Source organism: Dreissena polymorpha, chromosome 6, assembly GCF_020536995.1.
Source record: "Dreissena polymorpha isolate Duluth1 chromosome 6, UMN_Dpol_1.0, whole genome shotgun sequence".
NCBI classification, from domain to species: Eukaryota; Metazoa; Mollusca; class Bivalvia; order Myida; family Dreissenidae; genus Dreissena; species Dreissena polymorpha.
In genome coordinates this window covers 17,839,444-17,865,026 of record NC_068360.1, presented here as the reverse complement: position 1 = coordinate 17,865,026, position 25,583 = coordinate 17,839,444, and the positions used below count along the sequence as shown (strand labels likewise).

The window sequence follows — 25,583 nt, the reverse complement described above, 5'->3', positions numbered from 1 at the left end:
TAAAGAGCAATGGAAGCGAGGCCTCACTTTAAAGCATTGCATTTCAACCCGCGAGGTATATCGGGTCAATTCGCGGACATTCAGAGTTTATATACAGGTCATCACCGGAGTTGGCGGCCAGTAAAATAATCGTTATATAATAAAGACGCTATCCGTGAACTAGGTGACCTGGAATTTTCTTTAGACCAGAAATATGTTAAATGAAGATATTCAGCAATATAATTATGGTATGTAAATAATAGATTCTTAATGTGTTTTCAACAATACAATGATAAATATTATTGTTGATAAATTTAACAATAATTATTCGTCCATATTGCTTAATGTACTAAAGTGATATTATGAGCATGTAACAGTTTATAGGTGTCTATCGCAACCGTTGATTATTTTTGATGTTTCTACTTCATATACACTTATATTAAATAATGCAGCATCATCATACTAAAACAATATACCAGAAAGAGAAAAATAATGCATTTGAATATCAACCGTACTTTCGTTTGACAACTGATCATGCGTTTAAGAGTTGAACCTAAATTTAGTTTTAGTGCAGATTTGTTCATACGACACAAAGACACGAAATTGTTTACGGATCATTTCAGCTTACAGGACTGGGTGGGTCACGTAAGAATATCCAATATAAAATATATTTTTATAAACAACTGGTAGCAAGGTGAGTTGCAGATAATTAATCAGTAACCACATTTTAACTAACTATTTTGACCTGTTAATTCTTTTCAGCTCAATTCAACAGTGCAAAATGCCCATAATATCACTTTAAGCATTAGCACGATGATAATTGATACTGTTAATAATCGAATCAAATAGCAATGCCCGACAAACCACTAAAACAGGTTTGTTCGAAGAACGCGCCTATAAATACGGATACTTCTCGTGTGGCCGGTTGACTCATATGTTTAAATTTCACGTCCATTCTTCTTTTGGTTTTCTGTTTTGTATCTATAGGTTTATGACCAGCAATATGTTATAATGTAAAATAAGCCGCGAAAACTCCCCGTAACATCCCGTAACATGTGATGCAGCTAAGAACTGCACAGAAAAAGACATTCGCTATCCTTGATCTCATTCATTAAACTATTTACGCCGTATATCTTTTTTAAAGATATTTCTTGTTAGATTTTAATCATGATCAACTAAGTCCATCATCAGCTTATATGCTCTGTTTTGTAACCAAGCTAATTCCTGTCTGTGGTAAAAGTCAAAGTCACAATCTTCAGGCACGGAGTCCTCTGTACTGGGTTCTTGCTCATGTTGAATTTCATCCTCCAGAAGAATTTCAGCAACCATGAAGACATACTCTTTTTCTGCATCACACACGTACTCATGAATTACGGCATGCTATGAAAAATTAAATAAATTATTAGGAAAGCAAACAACTGAAAGGTCAGCATCATGCATTTTGCAAGGAGAAAGTCCACATCGCGAAAACTTGTAATCTTGAAAATACGCACTTTCACTCTCTGGCAATATCAAAACATTATTCAGCGCCCTCCAGTGTAAATTCGCACGGTAAACAAAATATATTCTTATGGTACTTAAAGATCAATAAAATGCTGATTATTGCTGCTTTTTCAAAATAATAAATACCATTTTGTTCATTTCTAGATCTGAACTCTTCTAATTTTATGTTAATTTGTGTATCGATCACGTCGAAGTCTGGAGACATTTGCGGAACGCAAATCAATTTTTTTATTCGAAAACAGGTTTTTGTCATCAGGGCATCTAGAAAACTTGGAATTTCCAATATGTTGCTATTGTTATCCCGGTCTCGAGTCGGCCCATAAAATAATGATGAAATGATCGGTTTATTATGAACTGGTCCGACGGATCAACCAAATTTCTAGTTTCACTGGTCCTCCCTATTTTTTACTGACCCCGGGTCAACGGACCACCGTTAGTGTCAAGCCCTGATAATTTTTTTACCCAATTGGTATTTAAAAAGTACCTTTACTGCCCAAATTGGGAACAATTAGCACAAAAACTCGTGAAACATTCCGAAAAGTTGTGTTTTTAAATCTTCAAATTGGGAAATATGGGTCTTTGAAATTGCTTGATACTTTTTGTTTTCTTATTGCACAAACCCATCTAAATATTTTTTTAAATGCCTTTATGCTGAAAAGTAAAGTTTAAGTGCTCATTGTATTTGTTCAGTTTCAGATCATGCTTTTTATGCCCCCGGTAGGGTGGCATATTATTAGCATTTGAACTGTCAGTCCGTCCGAAAACTTTTACATTGGCCATAACTTTTGCAATATTCATGATAGCAACTTGATATTTGGCATGCATGTGTATCTCATGGAGCTGCACATTTTGTGTGGTGAAAGGTCAAGGTCATCCTTCAAGGTCAAAGGTCCAATATATGGCTTCAAAGCGGCGCAGTAGGGCCATTGTGTTTCTTTCAGGACTCCTACTTTTTATGCCCCTCTTCGAAGAAGAGGGGGTATATTGCTTTGCTCATGACGGTCTGTCGGTCCGTCCACCAGGTGGTTGTCAGACGATAACTCAAGAACGCTTGGGCCTAGGTACATTGATCATGACTCGCAGATGACCCCTATTGATTTTGAGGTCACTAGGTCAAAGGTCAAGGTCACCATGACCAGAAATAGTAAAATGGTTTTTGAATGATAACTCAAGAACGCATACGCCTAGGATCATGAAACTTCATGGGTAGATTGATCATGACTTGCAGATGACCCCTATTGATTTTTAGGTCACTAGGTCAAAGGTCAAGGTCACTGTGACCCGAAATAGTAAAATGGTTTCCGGATGATAACTCAATAACGCATACGCCTAGGATCATGAAACTTCATGGGTACATTGATCATGACTCGCAGATGACCCCTATTGATTTTGAGGTCACTAGGTCAAAGGTCAAGGTCACGGTGACCCGAAATAGTAAAATGGTTTTCGGATGATAACTCAAGAACGCATACGCCTAGGATCATGAAACTTCATAGGTAGATTGATCATGACTTGCAGATGACCCCTATTGATTTTGAGGTCACAAGGTCAAAGGTCAAGGTCACGGTGACCCGAAATAGTAAAATGATTTTTGGATGATTACTCAAGAACGCTTTTGCCTATGAACATGAAACTTCATAGGTACATTGATCGTGACCCCCAGATGACCCCTATTGATTTTCAGGTCACTAGGTCAAAGGTCAAGGTCACAGTGACAAAAATCGTATTTACACAATGGCTGCCACTACAATGGACAGCCCATATGGGGGCATGCATGTTTTACAAACAGCCCTTGTTCCTTTGGGACTCCTACTTTTTGCAAGTAAGGATTCCCTGGACCCCTGTTTTTAAATTGTATTGAGACTCCTGAAGGCCACTTCTCCAAAGAGAATATCTTTCAAATGTGTTGAAAATAGTCAAGTTTACCCGTTTTTTTCCTTCCTTAGGTTTGTCGAGAATTTTTTCCCTGAAAATGTTAGGCTAGGCCCTTTCCCCAAATCAAGACAATAAGCATAGGTACAATTTTTTAATATTATTTATTTACATTTCTTGACTGTTTTTATAGAGATCTTTCACAATGGTTGTAATTTTTCTACTCTGAAAGCAGAAATGATATTTTCTCAGATAAGCCAAATAATCAATCTGCAATCAATGGATTTTAACTCAAGACAACACCCTATAAATACACACTGGTCTGACACCATACAGTCAATCTCTGAACCACAAGAATCAGGCCTGTATGAAGGCAAATGGATCCAATCTTTATATTTAACAACAAGATATTTGATATCTGATTATCTCAAATGGAGATACCAAAATAGATACAACAATCTCCCCACCCCATTTGTTTTCCTGTCTGTGTCGGCCAAATTTGCAATTGAGAAAGCGTCCCATTTCTTTTGAAGTTCAATGATTTCGTGGTGACATTTAATTGCAATGAAACAAAAAATTGTTTACATATTTAAATTAGATTCTGTCTAATTGAAAGGAAAACAACCTTTGATCAACCAAATTACTTGCATTATAAAATGTTCTGAGATGCACCCTGTAATTTTTTATTCTTACTGTATATCCCAAGAAAGTCTTCAATGGCCATTTAATACATGGATCTCTTATGTTATTGAAGGGTGTTGGGGACACATAATTCTGTCTATACACCTACTGGATATTTACCTGGTGGTATGTACGCATCAATGGGCAGTTATCTTCTTCCTACTACATTGTACATTGTACTTTCATTTAAATCAACCGCAACCCTGGTCCCTGTGATACAAATTTTGTTAACCAGGTTTTCCGAAGGAAAAAACTGGTTATTAGATTGGCGAATGCGGGCGGGCTGGCGGGCTGGCTGGCTGGCGGGCTGGCTGGCTGGCTGGCGGGCTGGCGGGCTGGCGGAACAAGCTTGTCCGGGCCATAACTATGTCGTTCATTGTCAGATTTTAAAATCATTTGGCACATTTGTTCACCATCATTGGACGGTGTGTCGCGCGAAATAATTACGTCGATATCTCCAAGGTCAAGGTCACACTTTGAGTTCAAAGGTCAAAAATGGCCATAAATGAGCTTGTCCGAGCCATAACTATGTCGTTCATCGTCAGATTTTAAAATCATTTGGCACATTTGTTCACCATCATTGGACGGTGTGTCGCGCGAAATAATTACGTCGATATCTCCAAGGTCAAGGTCACACTTTGAGTTCAAAGGTCAAAAATGGCCATAAATGAGCTTGTCCTGGCCATAACTATGTCATTCATTGTGAGATTTGAAAATCATTTGGCACATTTGTTCACCATCATGGGACGGTGTGTCCCACGAAAGAATCACGTCAATATCTCCAATGTCAAGGTCGCCACGACTAAAAATAGATATAAAAAAAAAAAAAAAAACTTACAAAGGGGGTTAATTTTTTTTGGTCATTTCAAAGTTCAGTTTGAGTTTTCTCCCTTTATCAGATTTTTTTTTCACAATGAAAACCTGGTTTTGTGACAATTTTGTCCCTTGTTTATCCTTTGATCAGTTTATCTGAAATGTGATACAAAGTGATAATTATAATTTGCATGCATGTGGGTGTTTTGTTTTGAAGGACAAAGTAAGTTTTACGTTTCTGTTTGATATTGATAAGTATTACAAAGTTTAGAGGGAAATGTTGTTTTGAATATAGCCATAAACTTGTGATAAATACATACAGGTAAATTTGTTTTGAAAAGCAAAATAAGGTTCAAGTTTGAATTTGACATGAATATGGTTTTGAGGAACAAAATGTAAGCTTGAATTTCTTATTTGACATAGATATTTCATTTATTACGAACAGTCGATGGCTTGGTGATTTATGTTGTTTTGTGAATGCAGGTTTAATAGCTCATTCTTCATTCATTATGAAACTTGATTCATGTATTAATGTAGTGTTTGTGTTGTGAATAGTTTTGTATTTCATGAATATTTTTTAAGCTTTCTACATGTACATGTATGATGTCTCAAATATATCAGCAAGGTTATCAAGGTTTCGTCACATTTAGGCATTTTCTTTTGCATTTCTGCAAACCTACAAATACAACAATATTTTCATATAAAAAGGTCTAGGTTTTGCTGGTTTGTGTATTTTTATGCCCCCCTTCGAAGAAGAGGGGGTATATTGCTTGCTCATGTCGGTCGGTCGGTCTGTCGGTCCGTCCACCAGGTGGTTGTCAGACGATAACTCAAGAACGCTTGGGCCTAGGATCATGAAACTTCATAGGTACATTGATCATGACTCGCAGATGACCCCTTTTGATTTTGAGGTCACTAGGTCAAAGGTCAAGGTCACGGTGACCCGAAATAGTAAAATGGTTTCCGGATGATAACTCAAGAACGCTTAGGCCTAGGATCATGAAACTTGATAGGTAGATTGATCAGGACTCGCAGATGACACCTATTGATTTTGAGGTCACTAGGTCAAAGGTCAAGGTCACGATGACCCGAAATAGTAAAATGGTTTCCGGATGATAACTCAAGAACGCTTAGGCCTAGGATCATGAAACTTGATAGGTAGATTGATCATGACTCGCAGATGACCCCTATTGATTTTCAGGTCACTAGGTCAAAGGTCAAGGTCACGATGACCCGAAATAGTAAAATGGTTTCCGGATGATAACTGAAGAACGCTTATTCCTAGGATCATAAAACTTGATAAGTACCCAAACTCAATCTTTTTTTTTTAAATTCCAAATGAGTTTTTATTTTGAGTGTCAATACATCTCGCTATTCATCAATATTTCACAATTTCAATAGATTTTCCTGGAGTTATGTAGGGTAATTTTCAATATTGCAGCACATGAACTGGAGTTATAGAGTCATCGATCTTAAGTTAAAGGTCCGTATTTCTCATTTGGGAGATTTGTTTGAGTTACATGTACCATCATACATTTGCAACCTATGCATCACCGATTTAAACGAGTTATAGTGTTCTTGGTCTAAATTCCATTGATTATAATTTTCTTTAGACAGATTTTTCCCTGAAGTGCTGGCAAATAGTTTTCAAAAAATGTACTTTCTTTACATTTATTGGCAAATGGTAAAATCAGTTTTAATGTTAACTGTCTTAAAGCAATATGAATCTGCTAGTTGAGGGTGTGTCCTTGATTCAGAACATGTTACTTTGTTGTCAAGAATTACAACTTGTCAGTGGTCCTGTCAATAGATACAATTCAGAACGAATAAGTGTTGAACTGTCTTTAATTGAAATGACATGTCCTCAGGCCTTGCACAGTAGGCCTCAATCACATGCATGATAGAAAGTACTTCATAATACATGCAGTGGTTTCTACATAATGCAGGTTAGTGGATTTGTGTTTCTTAATAGTTCTAGTGGATTTAAGTTTCTTTATATTTCAACATTTCAATTTATGTGTGTCAAATTTATTGAATGTGGTGGCAAATATCTCTATTTAGAGGGGATGTTTTACTTTGGTCAGAAGTTAAGGGTCACTGTTAGACATAAAATGGCTATGCATATCGACTAGCGTTCTTTTGCCAAAAATATTTTTATGATTGGATTAATGGAGTGATATAATAATTAATATGTGCATGTTGAACGCTTATACGATGGTGTTCTGTCAGTATTGGTCGGTGACTCATACTGAATGATGTATGAGAATGTGCACTTATGCCAGACATCAGTGTCTTATGATGAGAGATGTTTGCATGTAATGGCATATTGAGGCTGGTATTGTCTAAGAATTGTAGCAAATTGCATGTTTTATTCAAGTTAAAAGACCACATATTTTGTGACAGCGCTCTTCTTGTAAAAAAGCTGCATAGGCTTAAGAATATTTTTTACCCTTACCCACTCGGAAGCCAGTGATTTTTTTTGCTCAAATTTACAGCCGAATTTCGGATGCTTCCCAATCGCAAAAATACATGTTTTTTCCCAAAATTCTGACCAAAATTTCCCAAAAAAAGCCCAACTTTAAAAAAAAAAAAAAAAAAAAAATTTTTTTTTTTTTTTTTTTTTTTTAGAAAGAAGTCTCATATAACTTAATTATGATTTCTTAAATCTAGGTCTCAACTTTATTTTTTAAACATCTTACAAAATATATTACTTGAATTTAGTCATTTTTGTCCATAAATCATTCCCAAACTTGCCACTTTTATTGATTAAAAAAAACAATTTGACCAGACTCCTTTTCTAGAAAACTCCCTGAACATGCACTTAAAAACAATATCACTTCTGTTACTTATAATCCTATTTATAATGCTTAATTTTTCCCAATTTCATGGTTTATCGCGCTATTTTCCCCAATTTCACGGTTTATCGCGCTAATTTTCCCAATTCAAAAGGCACAGGCTGTAACAAATTAAAGCAAAAAAAATCACTGGAAGCAAAGTGTACATGGTTAAGTGCAAACAGCATAAAACCAGAACAGCCTGCGAGTAACTCTCAGTCTGTTCAGGTTTTATGCTGTTTGCTGCTCATCTGATTCAGTGCCTAAGGATTTGAATTGAAGCCTTTAAAACTTTAATCTCGTAAGAAAGGTATTTAATGAAATTTAACTTTCTAAGGGACTAAAGATGCTTAAAAATACGTATCTAAGTGATAAAGGGTTAAAGATAATGGTCAATACACACGAACACAAAGTATTTTTATTGCTTATTTTATGGTTGGGGTTCAGATCATGACTTGATGATTAGAGTTGTACTGATTTCATCAGAAATGTGTGACTGCAAGAATGCCTTAAAGAAAATAATACAGAGACAAGCTTAGGGTCAAACAGACATAAAATATGTGAAAACGTCTTATTCACTTCCTTACACACCTGTTTATCTGTATTTAAGCATAGATAAAGGGGCTGCTGTGTTGAACATGCTTGGTGACAGAGTAATGTTGTTGACTATATATGGTTCAACTGCCCTAATAACCAACTTACCTGATAAAACAATGAACCTTGTTCAGCATTGCAACTTTTATTATCCCCACGCTCCGAATTGGAGCGGGGGTATTACATGTATGTGGTTATCTCCGCCGTCCGTCCGTCCTGGCCACTATCACCTCCTACACTATTAGCACTAGAACCTTGAAACTTACACACATGGTAGCTTATAATGAACATATGTTCGACAGTGCACTATTTGAAATTTTGATCTGACCCCTGGGTCAAAAGTTGCGGCATGGGGATACATTTCTAGTTTCATTTACAACATAATTGTGCTTGTGCAGAATACCAATTTTATATCATTGGAGCAGTACAACTTATTTCAAGTGCAATGATTTGGTTTAAAATTTGACTGTAAGGGGGCATTAAATAAAAAATTAGATTGCAGAAGAAAATAGACATGAAATATAAAACCGTTCGGTAAATAATAACATGCAATTTGTTGTAATTTTCATTATTAATATACCTATTATACCATAATACAACTTTTATCGGTTCCTCTTTAAAAGTCATTATACACCCATTATACCATAATACAACTTTTATTGGTTCCTACATGTATTTAATATTCATTATACACCCATTATACCTTAATACAACTTTTATCAGTTCCCACCCATTGACTGGTAATTATAAACTTGTGTAAGGCTTTCTGTGAAGATTTAACAATCTTGTTTAATGCCCACCTCTCTCTTTACCATTATGTTAAGGGATTAACATAGATCAGCCTTGCTTTTAACTGCTGATACTGTCTTTCTGTTAAGCAGAGCTTTGGTTTAAACTTAAGCAGTTCGAATGTCCTTTGATTGACAATTGACATTTTTGTTGTTGTATTACAAGTTTGTGTTTCGGTGATATTTATAATATTACATATTGGAAATAGGTCAAAAGCTGGGTAAACATTTAACGTTTAATATTCAGCATGAATAAGTTGCAAGATTATATGAATGTTTCAAGAATATTTAGCCTAATTTTTTGCTCCCCTTTAACAATATTTTGTACTTGGACCGGGAGAATTATGTTATAGCAACATTTTTATGTTTGGACATACATGTACAGCCAACACAGAACAAACGTATGTCGCTATCCGCAGTGGCAAAGCGAAACCAGTCGATGCCGCGTCAGCCGTTGAAGCCGCGTCAGTATGCGGCAGCAAGTCGCATTTCGCCGCGAAGCTTCGCATCTGTCCGCCGAGGCAAGCGACATGTTGCGATCCGCGACATGATGCCGAGTCGATGTGCATAATAAAATAAAAAATCTTTGTAAAATGATTAGTTACATGTAGTTAACAAATTTTAAAAAAACAATTATAATAATACTTAAAATAATTATAAATTTATTGTGCGCAGATTGTTTTAGCATATACATGAAAGCATAGTTAATGTGTCTGGCCAATTAAGTTTGTTTCCCGCCCGTAGTGTATGTATTTCACACATAAACAAGGTCACGTAATTATGTTTTCACACATACAAGTGGTCAATTTGGCTCTAGCATATGGTGGATTTATAAATTAATTGCATGTTGTTTTTGCTATTATATTTTAGCAGAGAAAATTAGCGGTTTGAAGCCACATCAATAATCAAGACGGTGAAGACGTATTTGTTGTTTTGTTAATTAGCAGCTTATTATAACTATTGTTTGAATATGCGTATATAAACTCGTTTCATTTTGTTCATATTATACAGTTAATATCGCTGCTAATTGACCGATAATCCCTTACATTCCAGTTTTAAAGCAAATGCTGGTAAATATTTACGATACACAAACATTCTCCATATTTCTTAAGTATCAAATACATTTTGGCATTTGTTACTATTTAAAGAGATGATGAAATAACGTCTTATGGGGCGTTTTTTTTCCACTGAACACGCGATTTACGCCTGACTTGATGTTCATGTATTTATACTACACAAAATACACCCACACTTTCCAAACGACGTTCTACATGTCTGCATAATTTTCGCGTGCTTTTTATGAGACAAAGGATATTTTAGCACTGTGTATTTGACGCTTGAATTTGCCAAAGGTCGCGTTAGCATTAAAATTTGGAAGTGTGTTTCGGATTACAAATTTAATAATGATAATTTGAGATTCGAACGAAACATTTACAGTTGTACGTAATTAATTCAACGATAATTTGTTAAAGTGCATTACGTGTCATATCCCTTATTAATACATGAAAATAATAATTATGAAATTAGCGTAAATCTAGGTTTCTACGCTACACATATGTACATGTAGGTGGATATCTTTTCACTTGATCCGCCGCATACGTATGCGGCGGATTTATTCCGCGAAAGCATGCAAGGTTAATATAGACACGGCGTTGTTGCGCAGATCGATGCCGAGTGCCTCGGCGATACGCAGCGTGATTACACGACTCACCCGCCGAGTACTAAGATTTTGTCCGTGGGGTAACCAAGGATTATGTTTGTTCCGCGTTGGCTGTACTGTACATGTAGAAAATTGTTTGTGTTAAAAGAAACATACTGGCATAAAATGTTATTTTTAGCTTGACTGTTTTCAGAGAGGTATTGTCATAGCCAGCGAGTCTGCCGTCCGTGTCGTGCTAAAACCTTAACATTGGCTCTAAAATCAAAGTGCTTCCACCTACAACATTGAAACTTCATATGTAGCTGTGCCTTGATGAGTTCTGCATGTCACACCCATTTTTGGGTCACTAGGTCAAGGTCACTGTGACCTCTAATATTCTTCTGACAAGTTTTAATTTATTGAAAACTGCACCCGCAGCTGAGCGTTGGCACCCGCTATGTGGTGCTCTTGTTTTTAAATTGTGTTTACATGTACACCTTATAAATGTGCAGATATTTTTATGGCAGCCTGGGGTAAACAAGTACAGATATAACTCATTTACAATAAATGTGGATATTCAAAGATAGTATATACAATGTTATTACTTTAGTTGAAACAAAAAAAATTAAGATAAATCAAAGACTAGAATTTAAATTCAGAAGAAGCAATATCATCAGATAATCTAGAAAATAAAAGTTTTAATGCAAATACTGTTCTGCTGTTTAGCAGAAAACTAATTCATGTCCACAAGATAGAGGTGTGATTTTTCCTCCTTTTTGCTGATCTCCTCCCTTTCAATGTCAAACTTATTTGAAAATATTTTTTTTTAACTTTGCTTGATTTGTATGCAATTGAGAAGTTTAGTTGAACCTCATTTTGGTGGGTCGGGCATTTTACTCCCCTACAGTGGTTCTTAAATCACACACCCCGCCTCAATTTTGAAAACAATCTGTACCATTCTGTTCCTTGGCAAATGCATTACAAACTACCATGTAGCAGTAAAGCTTGCTGGCACTGTAAAGTTTGCTGTAAAACTACTCAGGAAAGCTAAAGGGAAATGGCCCTGGACTAATTGGAAGATCACAGGCCACATTACTTGTGTGGGGATAGGTCATAAATGTATTTCTATGGCAATTACCCCCACCTCTGATTCAATTAGGATAGTTGTCAGTTAATGCCATAAGTGTGTCATACTGATAAAACCATACATGTATAATGGCATATGCATGTCTTTACTGGATAGTGAGAATGCCATACTTATCCAATGACATACTTATGCCATTATGTCATAAGTATAGTGGCATATTAGTATGTCATTACTCATACCATACCATATAATGACATACTTATGTCATTATGTCATAAGTATAGTGGCATAAGTATGTCATTACTGATACTAATGATACCATATAATGACATACTTATGCCATTATGTCATAAGTATAGTGGCATAGGTATGTCATTAATGATACCATACAATATAATGACATACTTATGCCATTATGTCACTAATGTAGTGGCATAAGTATGTCATGACTGATACCATACAATAAAATGACACACTTATGCCATTATGTGATAAGTATAAATTGGCATATGTATGTCATACACAGGAACAGTGTAAGCTAACTGATTGTCAAGTTAATATGACTGATATACTGTTGAAAACTTAGAAAAATACAAACAAGCAAACATACGTTTCCCATATATTGCTCTACTGCACTTCAAGATAAGGCCTTAGAATTAATGGGTTATTCTACACATTGTGATTAAAACCAGATATTTTCTACACAATGTATGCATAAGTGTCCTTAACTATGAAAGGGGCAAAATACATCCATGTGTTAATATACCGGTACTGGGGTAATCATGATCAATGACCAAGAAGTACTTAATTGAATGATACAACAGAATTCATGTAATGTTATCTTACTTAGTTGCTAGCACATGTTCATAGACTCAGATTTTCTACTATCACGTTACATAAATGTATGGGCATAAATAAATAAGGGTACAAAAATCGCATTGATATAACAAAACATTATGAGATCAAGTGTTTTCTTTCTCAAGATAGAAATTGATGTACATGTAAACTAATGTTTCACATCATGATAAACTCTTGTATTGTGTGGTCAAATACACCTTCAAAATAGTAAAAATGTGCATTATGTCCCTGTCTTCATTTGGTTTAGTTAGTTTAACCCATTTATGCCTAGTGGACTCTCCCATCCTTATTAATTGGATCAATTTATTTCCAAAATTAGGGATGGCTAGTATATTTATTTCTATATTTAGAATATTTCTTACAGAAATTCCTTTAAGCTAACAGCGTAAACCCTGATGAGACGCCGCATCATGCGGCATCTCATCTGGGTCTACGCTGTTTGCCAAGGCCTTTTTTCTAGACGCTAGGCATAAATGGGTTAAACCTCTTTATTTTAGCTTGATTGCACTGAAGCCTCAGGCTTATTGAAAAGCTCTGGAGTTTGTTTATATTAATTCACTGACAAACCCCAATCTGAATACAAATCTAAGGATCGCAGGTTTGAATCCCAACCCAGCTACATCTAGGTAACTTGAGTGGTGACCCTGAAATTATTTTATGAGCAATTTTCTTCCTACCTGGGAATCTAGTGGGGCAGTTGACAGTTACTGAAAATAAGTATGTGCACTAAGAACTGATCAACCAGCTTACTCATAAAAAATTATAGTATGTTAACTGACCGCCATGATGTGACTTAACTCTTTACCACTTAGATATGTATGCTTATGCAATTGTAGTCCCTTAGAATGTTAAATATCACTTAAGACCTTTCCAGGGCCCTCAATCCATTTTAGGGGAATCGGGTCGCTACCCTCATGAGGAGGAATTTTCGCTGCGTTTCCCTTTTTGGGGGATTTTTTTTACTTACTCTCGCATGATTATATTTTTACATGTTTGCACTATATTCATTTCTTTGTTCATAATGAAGTATGTTTAACAAGATCAAATTCAAATAGAATTGAGCTATAATAATCATTAGACACATCTTTAAAAAAAAAAAAAAATCAGGGGAGTTTAAAAAAGTATTCTTTTCAGGTGGGGGACTGTGGCCGAAATTCGGCTGCAGATTTGATAGAATGAGGGCCCTGCTTTGTTACTAGCTTTAAGTTTTGAAGGCTTCGTTTCCAATTAGATACTGATGAGCAGCAAACGGCATTAGACCTGAATCAATTGCGAGTGACTTGATCGCAGGTTGCACAGGTTTTATTCTGTTAGCACATACCCATTTTCACTTTTCTTCTGAGTGGCAAAGGGATAAATTCTGTTGAATGTAGTTAACAATAAAAAATAAAAGAACTAATTTATTGCTATAATCCTAGGATATTTAAAGGCGTTTCAGAGTTTCATTTATTTTTCATAACTGGTAATCAATGGTTACCTTGATACTGTAAACATCATTTAATATGTGTTTACCACAAAGTGCAATAAGCAGTTTTATCTGGATGTTTGGTTTAAAGCGCCCACTTTGAAGGTTACTTGATAAATATGAGTCAGTATTGGTCTGTAATACTGGAGTATTTAAGAATTTTACATTAGATTTTTTAGTTGACTCCGGAAGTGTATTTATCATCACATTGAAAGGGTCTTGTGCTGAACATTGTGATATAGCACAGCTTATGATACTTGTGCCTATGCCTTACCTAGTTGCAATAATTCAACTATCAGCTTTATAACCCAATGGGTTGCTGATAGTTGCAATGCGCTCTCTCTTGGCCATGGGTGCAAAATGTTATCAACAATGCAAGGGTTAAGGAACACTGAAACTGCAAGAACTTATACAAGTTTACCTATCTAAACAACAAACTCATCCAAATGGTACCATTAAAGCAAGAAATAATTGATTTTATTGACTTAGGTTTTGTTTTGTATGCTGTATCCGCCATATTGAAAAATTGACCCTTATTGACTTAGGTTTTGTTTTGTATGCTGTATCCGCCATATTGAAAAATTGACCCAATATTGGTAAGGTCGCAGTACACCAATATTTTGCATGTCGGGTTATGTGCTGCAGCCTATAAAGTCGATAACGATGTGGTATTCGATACAGAATACACCAGCGCTTCCGGTAGTGGACGTCCGGGCGTAAATTACGCCCGAAAACGGCAGTCGTACGTCCATTATGCAAATGGTGGAAGTCCCTTGGACGTCCGATAATCCACATGTACGCTGTTTGCGAATACACAACACCACAATGTCAACAGTAAATCGGGTTATTTAGACGGTTAACTCCGCCCAAAGACCTATAGGTCTTTGCTCCGCCTAAGAGTTACAGTTTTCAATGAATTTCTCAGCGAGTGGTCAATATTGATTTTTCCAGCTGTCAATCACATGCTTCTTGATAAGAGTATCAGCCAATCAGCGCTTAGGCAGCAGAATACATGCTGACCCCACGTGAAGCTGTATACAATAATATTAGCGACCTCTGCGCTACTAAGTTTTTATTTAGCAATCAAATTTAATTAAGTCAACGCTTTCCTCGAGGAAGGATGGCGTGACATTGTACATGAAGTCTAATTTTTGCATGATTTTCATGTGTGCACGAAAAACACGGGAAATGTTTATTTGTTGCTAGAATGTTCTTAACTTTTCGTGAATAATAAAATCTGGAAATGATTTCGGATTACACGTTTGATTTATAAGCATTTGAATATACTTAAATTGAATTACGTTAATTGTATACCGATTGTCATAATGCATAAAGCAACAAGTAGTTAAATAACGTGTTTTGAAATTGCCAAACTAAGCATATTGGTCTACATGCATGAATGACCTGACAAGTTATATTGCGATTCGGAATTAAGTGTACTCGGTATAATTAAAAGAAAGACGCTTTTTTACACTCCAAAATTCGCTTTCACTAACGCAAACTTTTCTGAAAGGAGGTACATGAAACATTTTAGTTAAGTTGTTGATTTGTTGTAATCACTAAATATGATCGTGCTCTATGCTCTCAAATCACGTCACGTGATTAACGCATGTTCAATGGGAATTCCCCCATCCCACAATTCAATTTGTATATGCCAAAATGGCGGACGTTGCAGACGTCAACATTGGTCGTATTTTGGTTTTCAAAATATAAATCGTAATAATACTGGATTGTCGGGTAACGGATAGAGTTGGAACATGTACGTATATTAAAATTCTGAAATAAAAGTGGGACTTCAAAATTTATGTTTGTGACGTCCAAAATTTTAGGCTTGGAAGTCAGGACTTCCAACTTTTAAAAGCTAATGGAAGCGCTGATACACTGTTTCAAATGTCAGCGAAAAAAGTGTGTTGAAATATCGTTGTGTTTTTATAGGGTGCATGCAAAGGATGACATCCGTCGGTTGCCATTCAGGTGAATTTAACATGTTTATGAAGGTTTATTCATTATTTCCTCAATTTGTCTCGAACGACGTCTGTTTAGTGAAGTGCACGGATTCGCTGCCCTGAACTGCACCCATGTTTATGAAGGGGTGCATATGGACTGCCAGAGCCGCCATAGCAAAAATTATCAAAGGCTCTGGGAGTCTGTTTATATGGACAAATGCCTTACCAATCATAAACAGATGCTGTGAGTCAGAGATAATCTTCCACATCATGCCACCTTTGTCTGCTTCCAAAGGCTACTTATTGATCTGATCACAATGACCTTGGAGTATGTCTGTATGCACTGTCCTGACTCTATTATGCTCCAGTGATGCACCAATTGAGGTTCTTGTAGTACAGACTGGTTAGCACACAATTATATTGTCAGCAATTTAAAACTTTGTCACAGTGAAAAATTATCGTTATTTTTGCAAATTTTTGTTGCATTTGGCAGCAATTGCAATCAGCAGCAAAACCCCTATGAATAAATCACAACTTGTAGTGAAATGCAAGTAAATTTTTCTGTTGAATTAGCATTTATAAGATTCAAACTTTTAAATTGCAAGCTTATCCTTAGATTTGCCTATATGTATTTTCCTCAATTTTGACCATTTTACTGTGTGAATTTCCCAATTTAACCAAGGTATTTTTTTTGACATGAAGATGGTTTACAAAAATGGAAGAATTACTTATTTCCATGCTCACCGTCAATATGTATAGCAACACTTAAATAAATAAAATAAATATATTTGGTACCGTTCAATTTTTGTTGTGACTGCAGGTTCCGGTGTAAACATTGACAAAGTTTGATTTTTATGTTATTGTAAAAATGTTGAAATTGTGTGGGGAAATATCTAGAACAAGAAATATCTTTAAAAAAGATATACGGCGTTGATTGTGGTTGGAGTTTATGGAAGGTAAAGATTTAAATGAATGAGATCAAGGATAGCTAATATCTTTTTCTGTGCAGTTTTAAGCTGCATCAAACGCAGTACGGGATGTTACGCGGAGTTTTCGCGGCTTATTTTACATTATTACATATTGCTGGTCATAAACCTATAGATACAAAAAAGAAAACCAAAGTCAACCGGCCACACGCGAAGTCTCCGTACATATTTTAAATATGTATATGCGCGTTCTTCGAACAAACCTGTTTGAGTGGTTTATCGGGAATTGCTACGTGTATTTGATTCGATTATTAACAGTATCGAGAATCATCGCGCTCATACTTAATACATTAGTCAATATGCTGCAATAATACATTAGTAAATATGATGGAATAATTCTTGTTAATTAATTAAAAATAATATTTATCATGGTATTGTTGAAAACACATTAAGAATCTATTATTGACATGCCATAAAATAATATCGCTGGATATCTTCATTTCACATCTTTCTGGTGGTAAAGAAAATTCCGGTTCACCTAGTTCACGCTATAGTGTCTTTATTATATAACTATTATATAACTGACCGCGAACTCCGAACAGCACAGAAGGTCTGACCTGTATATAAACTCTGACATTCAAACACACTAACCGCGAACTGACCCCTTATACCTCGCGGGTCGAAATGCAACACATTAAAGTGAGGCATCGCTTCCACTGCTCTTTATACTTTTACATATAACATGTTGACAGGAATATGGAAGTCAGTACTAAATATGAGAACATGGCCTTTAAGTACGCAACGTTCTCGCGCTGAAAATCCTCTGAAAATAAAAGATGTACGCACAAACTGTATTGATGTCGAGATTGAGTGTAAAACTGTTCTATCTATAAAGCCTTTTTATTAGAGATAAAACTGTTTCATGCTGAACACGCAGTAAAACAGTGTTACAAAGACGCGGACATGTTTCCAATGTTCTAGTGGTATTATCAAATCAGCCAATGCAGTCAATGAAGTGTATTCATCTGTACTTGGCCGCGGTAAGTTTTATTTGAATTCTATTAGACGCTAACAAAGGTCAGGCTAAGGTGAAAAGCTGGCGCATGCAGCTGACGCCGAAAAAAGTAAAGCCTGCTGTGACCTGCTCCTTTAAGGTTCCCCCCTCTTGCCACTCTAGGCATGTCAACAACAACAAAAGTTACAAATGGTTGAAAATTAATGCATTTGTGCAAATATTCAATGGCCAATGAATAGGCCATTCTCTTAAACCATGCTGGGCTAAAATTAATTATCCAGATTGATCAAATTATTACATCAAAGTCACACAAATGATCAGGCTTTCCACCCAACTCCCCTTTTTAAAGAGCACCCTTTACCTTTTTTCATTCCAGATCTTTGCCTACATTTTGCATGTGTACCAAATCCATAGTAATTCAGATGTTAAATTGACCTGTGTTTGATTTCCAGATTATGCCATTGAGATCAGAGACAGCTTCTTAAACCAACCTTTCCCCAGTCTTGAAGAAAAACAACAACACCATGACGACCATAGACGGTGAATTCTATCCCAGCCCCACCCCAAAGCAGCACCCCAGGGTAAAGCCAGAGGCTTCGAGCTATGCAGAACGTAACCGTGGAACCATGGAGCGCTGGTTTGACTACTCTGGAAACGACGGTTACGAGTCACCCAGACCTGCGGCCCGCAACATAACAGAGGAGGGGAAGAAGAATGCAGACACGAATAAAGGGAGCATGAATGAGATAATGGGAGGGTATGCTGACCCAGTACCTGCAAGGCATATCCACCCACGAGCTGTGAAGGGGGAGGGGGCAGACATCGCACAACAGAACAAAGGCAGCGCGATGAAAGACCTTATGGACAATTACGGTAAGCTCGCGCTGGATGAGAAGCCTGCGCACAAGGTGCACGGGGCCGAAGCGGAAGAGTACGCAGAGAGGAATCATGGGTCTGTGGACCACCTGATCAATAACTACGGGGTCGTGACCCCAGATGGGCCCCCACCCAAGAAGCTGGGGCTGGGAGGGGAGGAGGTCGCTGAGAGGCACATGGGGGCTGGTATGGGGCCGCTCATGAGGATGGAGGGTCAGCGGACGCCGCATGAGCCCAAGATCAGCAGACTGCATCAGAAATCTGAGGGACCTGGGTTAGTAGCGTTTTTTTTTTAGATTGATGATTTCAAAACTTTTACGTTGTTTTTACATCAGAGTAATTGCTTTGATTTTGCCACCTCTTGTCTGCTAGTCTCATTAGCAATCTCACAAATAATGCCTCTGAGGTAATTTTGCACCGGCTTAATAAGTTATAAGTTAATTGGCTTAATTGGCTCAAGAAAGTGACTGCCATAAACTTGATTCTCAATAGCGCTACCTTTTTGAGTAAATCGTATCCAGTAATAAAATGTGGTCTTATCCCATTTGTGTACCATAAAAATAATGGAAAAAAAATGTGTCCACTTTATTTGCAAATTAAAAGATCTTATAGTTGCTTTTCTTCGTCAGTTGGTGATAATGGCAATATGCAACGGGTGACCTGAGATACATCAGTTAAACCAATGCTATTTTTCTTGATATGGGACAAGTTGAGTCAGTTATCTTTGGTTTTACGAATTCATTTATCATCAAACTTGTCTAAGATAGCGGAAAGAATTTTCCAAGGGAATTACATTATATAAAAGGTTTAACTTGTATTGGCCTGTTGCAAAAGCTGGATAAAAAGTTCTTGTTTCATGCTCATCCCTCCATATAATATACGCACTGTGACCCTTTCATGCTAATCACTTTTGAGTATTTCTCCTGTTGCACTTGTAGCAGAGTTGAGAACCTGCGGGCATTGCGCAGAGGCTTATAAGTGACAACACTTTCCACTTTTATGAATTTTTTGTCAAAATTAACCTCTGCGGACTGCACATGGACGACACTTAACGTGCATGCATTTAGCCCATGACTGCACATGGACGACACTTAACGTGCATGCATTAAGCCCATGACTGCACATGGACGACACTTAACATGCATGCATTAAGCCCATGACTGCACAGGGACGACACTTAACGTGCATGCATTAAGCCCATGACTGCACATGGACGACACTTAACGTGCATGCATTAAGCCCATGACTGCACATGGACGACACTTAACGTGCATGCATTAAGCCCATAACTGCACATGGACGACACTTAACGTGCATGCATTAAGCCCATAACTGCACATGGATGACACTACGTGCATGCATTAAGCCCATGACTGCACATGGACGACACTTAACATGCATGCATTAAGCCCATGACTGCACATGGACGACACTTAACGTGCATGCATTTAGCCCAGATTTCCCAGAACGAGGCTCGATTATTTCTTCTTCTGTACTTGTAGCTGGGATGAGAACCCGCCGGCAGTGAGGACAAGGCCAGAGGCAGAGGACATTTCCGACAAGCAGTCGGCAGAGATGGTTGGACACTTGATGAGGGGGGAGGTTGCCCCACCCACTGTCCGAGACCCAAAACTGCCCTTGCACATGCAGGAGTCTGTCACACCGTAAGTCACTGTGGTTGGTTTTGTTAGTGACTGTGTTTTATTAGCTCACCTGAGCGATAGCTCGGGGTGAGCTATTGTGATCACTCACCGTCCGGCGTCCGGCCGTCTGTCTGTCTGTCTGTAAACAATTTGTAAACATCTTCTTCTATTAAACCATTGAGCCAATTTCAACTAAATTTCATGTGGAGCATCCCTAGGTCATGGGACAAAAGAATTGTTAAAAAAAATTTGATCACATAACCAAGATGGCCGCCATGACCATATATGGTAAAAACCTTAAAAAATCTTCTTGTCAGTAACCGCTCATCAGATTTTCAAAAAATTTAACAGGGATGACCTTTGAAGGCTCCCCTGAAAAAGTTGTTCAAAGAAATTTGATTCGTCAAAAAACATGGCCGCAGGAGCTCGTTGAACTTTGCATGTTTATTCGTTTTTGCCTATTTTGTGAAAACTTTTAAAAATCTTCCACATTTTTTGTCCGATCCTTTCCAAATTTGCACAGTGTCTTTATATCAATGAGGACACAAACCCTACAAAAAATGAGCATTATTGGTCCATGAAGTACAGAATTACCTCCCCTTGAATTGAGAAAATGGTGTTTATGCAATAAAGTCCAAATTTTTCATCCAATTCTTTCCAAACTTGTAAGGATTTAGCATGGTTCAAACAAGGGAAACAACTACGGTTTATGCATGTTCTTTTTATTACAGATTTGCCTCCCTTTAAATCATTTAAAATCTCATTTTACAGCAGAGATTCCAAATCTGACCTGTAAATGAGCCCCATATTTACTGCCAGTGCTAGGTTACCTTTTCCCATTTGATCATTCTTAAGTATTGGTCTTGTAATGCTGCTACTGCTTCTGCTACTGCTACTGCTACTACTACTACTACTACTACTACTACTACTACTACTACTACTACTACTACTACTACTTCTACTACTACTACCACTACTACTACTACTACTACTACTACTACTACTACTACATGTACTACTACTTCTACTACTACTACTAGTACTACTACTACTAGTACTACTACCACCACCACCACCACCACCACCACCACCACCACTACTTCTACTACTACTGCCACTACTACTACTACTTTTACCACTACTACTACTACTACTACTACTACTACCACTACTTCTACTACTACTACTACTACAACTACTATTACTACTACTACTACTACTACTACTACTACTACTACTACTACTACTACTACTACTTCTACTACTACTACTGCACCACCACCACCACCACCACCACCATTCACAGTGACAAAAATCGTATTCACACAATGGCTGCTACTACAACTTATAGCCCATATAGTGGGGCATGTATGTTTTGCAAACAGCCCTTGTTTCTATGGGATTTTAACCACAACTGTTCATGTTTATCTCCGACACATATTTTAAGGTCACCTGTCATGAAGTGACACGGTGAGCTTATGTGATCGTGTGATGTCCGTTGTGCATGCCTGCGTGTGTCCATGCGTCCGTCCGTCAACAATTTGTTTGTGTAGACAGTATAGGTCACAGTTTGCATCCAATCTTGATGAAATTTGGTCAAAATGTTTATCTTGATGAAATCTGGTTTGGGATTGTATTTGGGTCATCTGGGGTCAAAAACAAGGTCACTAGGTCAAATAATAGAACAACCTTCTGTAGACAATAGAGGTCACAGTTTTCATCCAATCTTTATGAAATTTGGTCAGAATGTTTATCTTGATGAAATCTGGGTTGGGATTTTATTTGGGTCATCTGGGGTCAAAAAATAGGTCACTAGGTCAAATGATAGAAAAACCTTGTGTAGACATTAGAGATCACAGTTTTCATCCAACCTTTATGAAATTTGGTCAGAATTCTTGATGAAATCTGGGTGGGATTGTATTTGGGTCATCTGGGGTAAAAATCTAGGTCAAATAAATAGAAAAACCTTGTGTTGACAATAGAGGTCACAGTTTTCATCCAATATTTATGAACTGTGGTCAGAATGTTTATCTTGATGAAATCTGGATTGGGATTGTATTTGGGTCATCTAGTCAGGAACTAGGTCACTAGGTCAAATCATAGAAAAACATTGTGTAGACAATAGAGGTCATAGTTTTCATCTGATCTTAATGAGTCAGGTGAGCGATTCAGGGCCATCATGGCCCTCTTGTTTTGTCAGTCATTCTGTGTTATGTTTTGTAAGTCATTCTGTGTTTTGTTTTCTTAGTCACAGTGTTTTGTTTTGTAAGTCACTGTGTTTTGTTTTCTATGTCACTGTGTTTTGATTTATAAGTCACTGTGTTTTGTTTTCTAAGTCACTGTGTTTTGTTTTTAACCTATTGGCTGATGATTACTGTCTTTTTTCTCTTCGATATGATCCTTTTTCGCTGCCTTAGACTAAAAAATGAAATATAGACTGGAGAAAATGAAGTGATAAAATATTTTCAGCATATTTTTGTAAGAGCCTTGGAATTGTGCACCTAAAAATGTTTTAGCAGTGAATTGATGAAACCATTGTTTGTTGGAATAGCAGTTGGTGCTCTCACCACGTTGTTCCTATTTGGGGCATCTGAGTGTTGATATCATAGTTGCCAGGAGCAAAATTTTCGTCGCAAATGGAAGCAAGCAATTTAAAATTTCACCCCTGCTATTTTGTTGAAAATTGTCCTTAAAACTGTAGGTGGAGTAAAACTAAAATTTTACTTGTGTTTTTTTTCATTTGTCCTTAGACGTCCTCAAACCAGTCCTCTTAGAACGCGACCTGAGGCAATGAACAACTTTCAGAAGAACCAGTCGTCAGAGATGAACGCCATCATGCACGGGCAGTCTTCCAATGGCACGCCTGCACGACGTCAGAACCGTATGATGCAGAAATCTGAAGACTGGTAGTTTGTGACTGCATCAGTAGTCTTCGAAATGAATAGGAAATAGGAAAAATCAAATGTTCCAACATTTTCACAATTTCTTTTTTTAGCTCATCTATTTTTTGAAAAAAAATTATGAGCTATTGTCATCACCTTGGCGTCGGCGTTGGCGTTGGCGTTGGCGTTGGCGTTGGCGTTGGCGTCGGCGTCCGGTTAAGTTTTGCGTTTAGGTCCACTTTTCTCAGAAAGTATCAATGCTATTGCATTCAAACTTGGTACACTTACTTACTATCATGAGGGGACTAGGCAGGCAAAGTTAGATAACTCTGGCGTGCATTTTGACAGAATTATGTGCCCTTTTTGTACTTAAAAAATTGCAAATTTTGGTTAAGTTTTGCGTTTAGTTCCACTTTTCTCAGTAAGTATCAATGCTATTGCATTCAAACTTGGTACACTTACTTACTATCATGAGGGGACTGGGCAGGCAAAGTTAGATAACTCTGGCATGCATTTTGACAGAATTATGTGCCCTTTTTATACTTAGAAAATTGACAATTTTGGTTAAGTTTTGTGTTTAGGTCCATTTTATTCCTTAAGCATCAAAGCTATTGCTTTCATACTTGCAACACTTACTAACTATCATAAGGGGACTGTGCAGGCAAAGTAATGTAACTCTGACTGGCATTTTGACAGAATTATGTGCCCTTTTTATACTTAGAAAATTGAAAATTTGATTAAGTTTTGTGTTTAGGTCCACTTTATTCCTACAGTATCAAAGCTATTGCTTTCATACTTGCAAGATTTATGAACTATCATAAGGGGACGGTGCAGGCAAAGTTATGTAACTCTGACTGGCATTTGGACGGAATTATGGGCCCTTTATACTTAGAAAATTGAAAATTTGGTTAAGATTTATGTTTTGGTCACTTTACCCCTAAAGTATCATAGATATTGCTTTCATACTTGGAACACTCACAAACTATCATAAGGGTACAGTAAAAGGACAAGTTGCATAACTCTGGTTGTCATTGTTACGGAATTATGGCCCTTTTTTGACTTAGTAACTTTTAATATATGGTTAAATTTTGTGTTTCGATCCACTCGAAGTATCAAGGCTATTGCTTTCAAACTTCAAATACTTACATGCTATCATGAGGTTACTGTACCTGGCAACTTGAATTTTACTTTGACCTTTGAATGACCTTGACTCTCAAGGTCAAATTATTAAATTTTGCTAAAATTGCCATAACTTCTTTATTTATGATTAGATTTGATTGATACTTTGATGAAACTACTCTTACCTGACATACCACAATAGACTTCACCCAAACCATCCCCCGTGCCCTCCCCCCCCTCCCCCCCCCCTCCCCCCCCCCCCCCTAATTTTTTTTTTTTTTTTTTTTTTTTTATAAGATCATCTCACAAATGACCACCACACCCTCACACTATACCCCCACCCCACCCCCCCCCACCCCCCCCCCCCAAATTTTTTTTTTTGATTTTTTTTTTTTTTTTTTTTTTTTTTTTTTTTTAAGATCATCTCACAAATTATCACCACACCCTCACACTATACCCCCCCCCCCCCGATTTTTTTTTTTTTTTTTTCGCTTTTTTGGAAGATAATGTAATAAATGTCCACAACCCCACACTATACACCCCTCTTCACTCCACTCCTCCCTCCTTTGTGATTGAAAATGAGAGTCCCTTCACCTTTAAAAAGAAAATAGATGAGCGGTCTGCACCCGCAAGGCGGTGCTCTTGTTTATCTGTTGTTTTTGGTACATGTCGCAATGTCGTTCAATTTTTGTATATATAGTTTTCTCTTGCCTTCTTTGCGGTATATACTTGTGTGAGGAATAGAATGGATGTTCATGATAAAAGGAAGGGTTGATATAGCTTAACATTTTAAGGAAAACTGACCATATTTTGTTGAAATCACAATTAATTTTGCTTTTGTTAAAAAGTTTATGACAAGAAAAGTAACTTGGAAGTTCAGTGTTCATATATTAATATATCAGCTCATGGTAAGGTTTAAGCATGGAAATGTTCAATGTTTTAAAGTATTATTATTCAGGTTCTGAGATTTCCCATTCTATCGATCAGTATTTTGGAAAGATTGCAGAGTTAGCCTTTAAAAAAAATCACGAAGCATTAGTTCTCCCTACCCTTATGTAGATAT

At 37.0% G+C, this 25,583-nt stretch overlaps 1 protein-coding gene across 5 annotated transcripts in view; it reads left to right on the top strand.

The window, feature by feature from the left end:
- Positions 1-23,531, top strand: part of LOC127834903 (uncharacterized) — a 31,564-nt gene extending 8,033 nt beyond the window's left edge. Inside the window, exons 1-4 of one of the 5 annotated variants that reach the window (XM_052361032.1) lie at positions 4,989-5,071; positions 18,453-19,150; positions 20,379-20,540; positions 23,270-23,531. In XM_052361032.1, the coding sequence (XP_052216992.1) occupies positions 18,525-19,150; positions 20,379-20,540; positions 23,270-23,429 (948 nt within the window). In that variant the 5' untranslated portion in view covers positions 4,989-5,071; positions 18,453-18,524 and the 3' untranslated portion in view covers positions 23,430-23,531. Of the gene's footprint in view, positions 1-4,988; positions 5,072-5,092; positions 5,244-9,154; positions 9,286-18,452; positions 19,151-20,378; positions 20,541-23,269 lie in introns of those variants that run through there. The other 4 variants (XM_052361034.1, XM_052361033.1, XM_052361030.1 and 1 more) reach the window with 4 other exon arrangements.
- Positions 23,532-25,583: the final 2,052 nt, after the last annotated feature.